Genomic DNA, 8,152 nt, shown 5'->3' with positions numbered 1-8,152 from the left:
CTCTGGCTAACCAGTCATCCTCCAGGGCCAAACACGGTGATATAAGGAAGGCTCTATGCACCACCCCTGTTGGCCCCTCTGCGGCTGTGCCTGTCTTAGGTTGTTCCTCCTCTGAGGAATCTTACCCGTCTTTGGCTAACCAGCCATCCCTCAGGACCAAACAGGGTGATATTAGTCTCCACGCCCCGCACCCTCAGCTCCTCCACTGCTCAAGCAGGACATTCTGAATCCCATCGCTTGGCCCACATACTTCAACATTTTCAATGTTTCAAAAAGTTTCCAGAATGTCTTCCCACAGACAGTCTGTACCTCATCAGATTCTCACAGGGGCCAGAGACCCCCTGCCCTAGATGACAGCCTCCCTCAGCATTCACAACAGTCTAGCCTTGACTGTGCCATGATCTCATCAGGACCTCAAGAACCACATTTACCATCATCCTGTGTTTTCCCCAGCGTGGTCAGTGACACCCCGAATCAGGCCATTCAGGTAAGAAGCCTTCACTGTCCCTAAAACCAGCATCCAATGCTTCCCCACATGTTGTGGTTCGCAGCCCTGCAAGTTCACTCCTTTTGTTTTCTGTTTTGTTTTTTTTTTCAGCCACGCTGCACAGCATGCATGTGGCATCTTAGTTCCCAGACTGGGGATCGAACCTGCACCCCCTGCAGTGGAAGCTCGGAGTCTTAACCACTGGACCACCAGGGAAGTCCCTGAGAGTTCGTTCTTATCTATCCCTTCCCTCTGCTATGGGGAACTCTTCCAAATTTGTCTCCGGCTTGCAGTTTTGCTTCAACCCATCTTCTGCATCAGCCCTCTGCTCAGACCCCTTCCGGGGCTCAGGGCTCCTGGTGCGGGATCACTGATCTCACTGCCTCACCCAGTCACTCAGTCACACCAGGCAGCCTGCATCCCTGGCTCACCTTCCACCTCCGAGGTACCCGGGTCTTCTCTGGCGTTCTCCCTTTCCGTCCCGAGTCTTCTTTCCATCGACAGAGTAAGGGCATCCGTGTCCCTTCATCTCCTGCACCTTCTCTGCCTCCTGCTCCCCTCCCACCTGGCTGGGTACCTAACTTCAGGGTGTGCATGTTCCCCTGGGTCACCAGCTCCTGGAGGGCAAGGCTCTGCCTCTGTGGTCAGCACATCCCTGTGGGAGGACAAGGCCTGGCACCGCTTGGCCGACAGAAACCTTTGCTGACGGGAAGTGAGGAGTTACAGAGCGTGCCGTGGGGCACTGAGCCAGTCCAAAGGGAGATGGAAAAACAACGTTAACCACACGTGCAGACCTGGTCGGCTGCCTCTGATAGGCCTATCAGCTGGTGAAGGACCCCACCCGCCATCCTGGGCCCAGCGGTAAACAGACTTAACTCTTCCCATTCCTTCGTGTCTGGGGCTCCTTCCACGTATGAGGGTCTCGAGAAACCTGTTCACGTCCCTCCTAAGTCACCACGGCCTCGGGACTGGTCCTCCGGCCTTACTCCTCCCCCACCCTTGGTCACACATCACCCGGAGTCAACTTTGTATAACCCAAGTAAGCCCGTCACCTCCACCTTAACCCCCTTCCTTGGCTTCCAGCACTTACAGGGCCTGCCTTGTCGTCGTCTCTCTCCTCCCTGGAGCCCCCGCACCTTCCCCGCTGGTCCTGCTCTTCCCTCCACCTGAACACCGGGCCCTGACTCCACACCAGGGCTCTTTCCTGTGTCTCCACATCACCTCTTCGGGAAGCACCCCGAGCTCCCCTAGGGCACTGCCCACCGTACTCCAAGCTTCTAGAGGGCGGGGATGGGTCACAGGGGTTTCCCCAGCCCCAAGCCTCGTTGTGGGTAAAAGCTCAGCGAGGCAAATGACGGATCTGTGCGGTTATTTGACGCACATCGGCCGCGCAAAGGTGGTGGCCGTGGCTGCCTCGCCGGCCCCCGGAGCCCAGGTCCGGTCTCCAGAGCCAGCCGGCCAAGCCCAGGGCTCAAACGTGTAGAACAAAAGGAGGCAGGGTGAGCCCTCGCTCTGTCCCGCCGGCGGCGGCCCTCAGGAGCCGAACCACCGCTCCACTCTGAGAGTGCGCGTGACGCGCGGCGTGGGAACGGCCGGCGGCCCGCGGGCTGGAAGGGGTGACCGCGGCGCCCGCGACGGCGCAGACCTCGGGCGGCGGGCGCCGCGGGGTCAGGGGCGGGCGGGGGGCGGGGGCCGGCGCCGGGGCCGCGCCCTCCCCCTCCCCCTCCCCCTCCCGGCCACTCCCCGGGGCGAGCGGCGGCGGCGGCGACCAGGGCGGCTCCCACACGCGCTGCGCCCGCGCCCGGCCGCCGGGGTCCCCGCGCGCCCCATGTCCTCCGCGCCCCTGCGCTCTCCCGCCCTGCGGCCCCACAGGATGAAGAAGGACGAGTCGTTCCTGGGCAAGCTGGGCGGCACGCTGGCGAGGAAGAAGAAGGCCAAGGAGGGTGAGTGCTCGGCCGCCGGCCTCCCGCCGCGCACGCGCCGCGCCCCGCCCCGCGGACCCAGGCGCGTGGCCGACCGCCCCGCGCGCCCGCGCGCCCGCCGCCCCGAGTCCCGCCGGGACCCGACTGAGTGGCAGCCGGGACCGCGCGGACCCGGGTCCCGCCGGGACCACTCGGATCCGGGTCCTGCCGGGACCCGCTTGGGTGGCTGCCGGGACCGCAGATCCGGGTCCTGCGGGGACCCGCTTGGGTGGCTGCCGGGACCACGCGGCCCAAGTCCCGCCGGGACCGCGCGGACCCGGGTCCTGCGGGGACCCGCTTGGGTGGCTGCCGGGACCACGCGGCCCGGGTCCTGTCGGGACCCGCCTTGGTGGCTGCCGGGACCACGAGGCCCGAGTCCCGCCGGGACCGCTCGGATCCGGGTCCTGCCGGGACCCGCTCCCGTGGCTGCGGGCACCGCGCGTCCGCTCCTCTCCCGGCCTCGCGCTCCCGGCACCCTGTGTCCGCTGGGCCCGTGCAGCGCGCAGCCGTGACCTTCGGGGCAGCCCTTGACCCTCGCTCGTTCCTCTTCTGAGACCTTTAAACGCCGGCCGGGAACCAGCCGCGAGCCAGGCCGTCCCCCCTTCCTCGTCCAGCCCCCGTCGGGCTCCCGGCGCCATCTGACGGCGTGTCGCCTGCTGAGGGCAGGGCGTGAGCCAAGGTGGGGCGAGCCCCGGTCCTCGGAGGACAGCGCCGCGCCCGCCGCCGCCGGAGTCGCCGTTTATTTGGTCCCCTTCCCCGCCCGCAGGCCCGCTCGTTCAGCTCTTGTGGCCACTCACTCGATGAGCATTTACTGGGCACCAGTGCTGGCCGGGCAGGCCGGGGCGCGCCGCTGTGCGTGGTGCGGGGCTCTGCCCGGGGTGCGGGTCCAGCCCCGGGGAGCTGAGGGAGGGAAGGGATGCGAGGAGGGAGGGAAGGGATGCGAGGCGGGCGGGCCGGAGGCGGCGAGGCCCGCCGGCAAGGACTCCGGAGGCCCCTCCATTTTTGACTCCACGTGTCCACGAAAATAATTCCGATAAACCTCCTACCACCTTTTACCTTTTTAAAGTTTTTTTTAGAGTTGTGAGGGATGTGACTTCTGACCTCTTGCTTGTGTTCTTTAAATACTGCGGTGCCCTAGGCCTCTCCCAGGGCTACATTCCTGAACTTTTCCTTTGTTCTGGCCGGGAGATTCCTCCCCTGGGCCAGATTCCCTGGGGGTGAGGGTGAGTTATGCTGGGTGGCTGTGAACTGGCTGGTGGGAGCTGGCCTCAGGCAGGATCTTGGGACAGAGTCAGGGGAGTGAGTTTCTTAAACCACCTGAGCCTGACCTGTGCTTTACAAAGTCTTCCTGTACCTGCAGGATGAATGTTCCCCCTCCAGGGACATGTGTACCCCAAGGACATACTTAAAGACACACCGTGTCCCCATATTAATTTCTCCCTTTGAAGTGTATATTCCTAGATGCCTGTGACACTTTACCTCTAGGGATGAGTGTGCTGCTATGCACTTTCCACCCAGGAATTTGTGTGTGGGGTGGGGGGAGGGGCATGCATTTCCTACCGGGGTTGCTTTTACCAAATTAGATGACTCAGTTCCCTGAGGGTAGGGCCTTTCACCTTTAGTTTATCAATGAAAAAATGTTGCCTGCCAAGTCAGTAGACAAAGGATGTTGCAGCCTTGGAGCCCCTACAGCCATCCCGGAAGGGGAGCCCTGAGGAAATTCAGGATGGAGAGAAAAACTCCTGAGCCCTCAGCCACTGCCCCCCCGCCCCATGTACCCAAAGAGACGCACCCCCATGGAGCTTAGGTGCATATTAAAGAAATGCCTTCAGTGAGCCAAGACTTTGCATCTTCCCATACATGGAAAAGCGCTAAATTCCTTAACTTGAGCTATCTGGTTTTCTTTAATTAACAGTAATGTTTTCATGTTCCGATTACCTGGTCTTTGAGGCAAAACCTCCTACGTATCCTGGCTCCCCTCTTGCCTCTTTGGAGTGGTCCCTCAGAGCTAGCTGAGAGGCAGCATCCTGGACTTATGTCCTCAGTTTCTTCCACTGAATAAAACATTCCTCTCAGCTTTTGGGTTGTGCACTTTTTTCAGTTGTTCCAAGCAAATTAGCTGCTCCTCCCTGAAGCCTGGCAGTTAGCATCCAGACTGGCTTGTATTAATCTCTGTCAAATCACACCTCCTAAAAGATGGTGATGAATGGCCTTCACCCCTCCCTTCATCATTCCCGCCACCTCTCTGACCTGCGGCCTCACTTGCGGTCCTTGCTGCCCTCACTAAAATCATTTCAGTTCCTCTTTATGCCTTGCAGCAATTATACACACAAACGTCACACCCTTTCCAATTCATTCATTGCCCGTTGTGGGACCGTAGGAAGAAATGACAGACAAGGCTCTCTATTTCATGGACCAGGGCATCATTGGAATACATAAAACAGACCAATCATGCTATAATGAGGTGTGCCAGGAGGAAGATGTGACAGTGCAATCAGACGGATGCCCACGGAAGACCTCAAAGCAGGTGATGTTTGGGTTGAGACCTAAGGAACCAGGAAAGCAATCTCTCGCAGAATAGCAAGTCAGCAGGATGTCCCGAACGATGACAGCTTTTTATAGGTGACATTTCCACTCTTGGAATATGAAGAGCACATGACCGAACTCGTGGACTGGCCCCAAGTTCCAGAGCGAGGTGTGTGTCCTTGCCTACATGAGCTGGCGTGCGCCTAGAAAATCGAGGGCCGATCTGGTTTAATTTATATATACCAAGAATCACAGTGGTCAGACCCATCCTGTGATGAATCAAATAGGCACGAAAACAGCAGGAGAGAGATGCTTCCTCTCTGTACAGCTGCGTTGTTGTTGTTTTCGGCCATGCCCTGTGGCTTATGGGACCTTTTTTTGTCTGTTTTTAAACATCTTTAAAAAAAATTTTTTTTAAAATTTATTATTATTATTGTTATTATTTTTTTGGCTGCGTTGGGTCTTCGTTGCTGCATGCACCCTTTCTCTAGTTGTGGCATTCGGGGGCTACTCTTCGTTGTGGTGCATGGGCTCCTCATTGCGGTGGCTTCTCTTGTGGAGAATGGGATCTAGGCGTGCGGGCTTCAGTAGTTGCAGCATTCGGGCTCACTAGTTGTGGCTCCTGGGCTTAGTTGCTTTTTGGCATGTGGGATCTTCCCGGGCCAGGGATCTGACCTGTGTCTCGATTCGAACCCCATTCTCAGCCACTGCACCACCAGGGAAGTCCCGGCTTGTGGGATCTTAGTTCTCCGACTAAGGATTGAACCCTCACCCTCGGTAGTGAAAGCGCTGAGTCCTAACCACTGGACAGCCAGGTACTTCCCAGCTGTTGTCCCTTTGGTGTGTGAGTTAGCTGAGTCCCCTGCCTTGTTTCTCAAGATTGGGGTGCCTGGCACCCTCAGAGGTTCCCCCCATACAAACAGAAGGTCACAAACACTAATCGGGCTCGGATGCAGGAATTTGGGGCGGACTGGCCTGGGAAGGGCTCAGCGGCTTCTGTCTGGTCTTACGGGAAGTGGAGAAGGAGGCAGGAGCCGGAGGCCAAGGTGCAAAGGCTGGAGAACGAGGTCCTAAATGACTGAGAGTTGCCAGTATTCCTGCGGGCCTGTTGCCTTGGCAACCTGCCCTTCCTGCCATTCCTGTGGTTCCCGAGATGGAGCAGGTCCTGGCCCGACTCGGGCCCTGTAGGAAGGCGCTCATTTGCCTGCCAGGAACCGATCCGGAAGAGGGGGCTTTGAGGTGTGCTGGGCGCTGCCAGCTGCCTGGTGGGTTTCGTTTCCTTTCTGTTAGAAAGTCCACAGTGAATTCAGGAGCATGGGTGGGGGTGGGGGTGAGGATGCTGGGACGAGGACAGCACTGCTGAGAAGTTAGAGGGTGGGGGCCCTGGGGCATTGGATCTGCCCCCCACCCCGCCCTGGTTGGCGGAGCTCGTGGCTGTGACAGGCACGGAGGGGCGTGCTGGGGTGAACGTCCTGGGGGGAGTCACATCGGAAAATGTGTTCTGGGGTTTGGAGGAACCCATGCAGGAAGTACCCATGGATGAATTGACAGCGTGATTAAGCCTGATGTTCTATGGGAGGGAACCAAGTCGCGTCATGTGGTGGCCTGGTTTAGAAAACGGAACTGTGACGAACTGTGGGGCGTTGGGAAAAGTAGCAAGAAACACTTAAAGAACCCCCGAGCTCTCCACAGAAAGCCTGGGGACTGTTAAGAGCCACTGATTGAAGTGGTCTGGTTTTACTGGTGCTGGACAGAGCAGGCGCAGAGGAAAACTCCCCACGAGGGCCCCCTGGTGACCACGGGTGACAGCCCACAGGTCCAACGGGCCAGGATGGACGAGGGGCACCCCAGGGACAGATGCCCTAGCTGCTGTGTGACGTCCTTAGAGGCAGGTGGTCACCTCTGGGGCAGGGAGGCCCTGGATGGAAGGGGAGGGGTGGGGTCCACTCTACCCATTTGCATGAGAGGACCCCACCTGCCCTTGGCCTCTGCCCTCTGCCCACACACCAATGACCACTGCTGGGCTGCGCAGTGCCGAAGCCATCACAGCCAAGCCCGGAGGTTCTGTCCCTCCTGCTTTTCCGAGGAAAGTAAGTATTAAGGAAGTTCCTGTTCCCTGATTACTTTTCTTTTTTCGTAATTGTATTTTTTAGAGCAGTTTTATGTTCTCATTCTCTAATGAATTATGATGTGCAGCACCTTTTTCTAGGCTCGTGTGTCGTCTGTACATCTTCTTTGGTGAAATGTCCTTTAAGATCTTTGGCCCATTACTTTTTAAAAAATATTTATTTATTTATTTACTTGCTGTGTTGGGTCTTCGTTGTGGTGTGTGGGCTTCTCTCATCTGCGGTGACTTCTCTTGTTGCGGAGCACGGGCTGTAGGTGTGCAGGCTTCAGTAGTTGCGGCACTCGGGCTCAGTAGTTGTGGCTCATGGACTCTAGAGCGCAAGGCTTGGTAGTTGTGGCGCACAGGCTTGAACCCCTGTCCCCTGTAGTGGCAGGCAGATTCTTAACCACTGCACCAGCAGGGAAGTCCCTGGCCCATTTTTTAATCAAGTTGTTTGATTTCTTTTAGTTGAATTTTAGGACTTTTTGGTATATTTTGGATACAAATCTTTTGTCAGGTGCGTCTTTGGCAAACACTTTCTCCTGCTCTGCAGCTCGTCTTCTGGTTCTCTTGACCCTGGTCGTCTTCTGAGCACTTGATGCAGAAATAGAGATAAATGAGCAAGATATTGACTGAAACCTCATGAATTAGACTTAAAGAGACACCAGGTGGCTGTGACCTTGAATTGAGGGTTGAAGGTATTACGTTTCTTTTGTGGGCTTTAAATAACTTCTAGGAGAGAATCTCAGTCTCAGGCCTGGGGGGACACACAGCCTGGATTTGGGGTTCTGGGTTTTGGCTGTTAACCCCTGTGTGTTCCCGTCAGTTTGCCCTGTTCTTTGTAGAGTGATGAGCTGCGTAGATGCTGTGTTGCCTCCAAATACCATCCCACTTCAGCACTGCTCTGTAATAAGAGTACCGGACAGGGACTTCCCAGGTGGCGCAGTGGTTGAGAATCCGCCTGCCAATGCAGGGGACACGGATTTGAGCCCTGCTCCGGGAAGACCCCGCATGCTGCAGAGCAACTAAGCCGGTGCACCACAACTATAAAAAGAAAAAAAGAGTACTGGA

At 57.3% G+C, this 8,152-nt stretch overlaps 1 protein-coding gene across 3 annotated transcripts in view; it reads left to right on the top strand.

The window, feature by feature from the left end:
* Positions 1–2,263: 2,263 nt before the first annotated feature.
* Positions 2,264–8,152, top strand: part of PARVB (parvin beta) — a 113,255-nt gene continuing 107,366 nt past the window's right edge. For 2 of the 3 annotated variants that reach the window (XM_057743115.1, XM_057743113.1), the window contains exon 1: positions 6,919–7,064. In XM_057743115.1, coding sequence (XP_057599098.1) covers positions 6,935–7,064 — 130 coding nt within the window. In that variant the 5' untranslated portion in view covers positions 6,919–6,934. Of the gene's footprint in view, positions 2,431–6,918; positions 7,065–8,152 lie in introns of those variants that run through there. The other variant, XM_057743114.1, reaches the window with a different exon arrangement.

Source organism: Hippopotamus amphibius, chromosome 7 (assembly GCF_030028045.1).
Source record: "Hippopotamus amphibius kiboko isolate mHipAmp2 chromosome 7, mHipAmp2.hap2, whole genome shotgun sequence".
Classification (NCBI taxonomy): Eukaryota; Metazoa; Chordata; class Mammalia; order Artiodactyla; family Hippopotamidae; genus Hippopotamus; species Hippopotamus amphibius.
The sequence above is the reverse complement of the archived record's forward strand: the minus strand, read 5'-3'. Positions and strand labels throughout refer to the sequence as shown.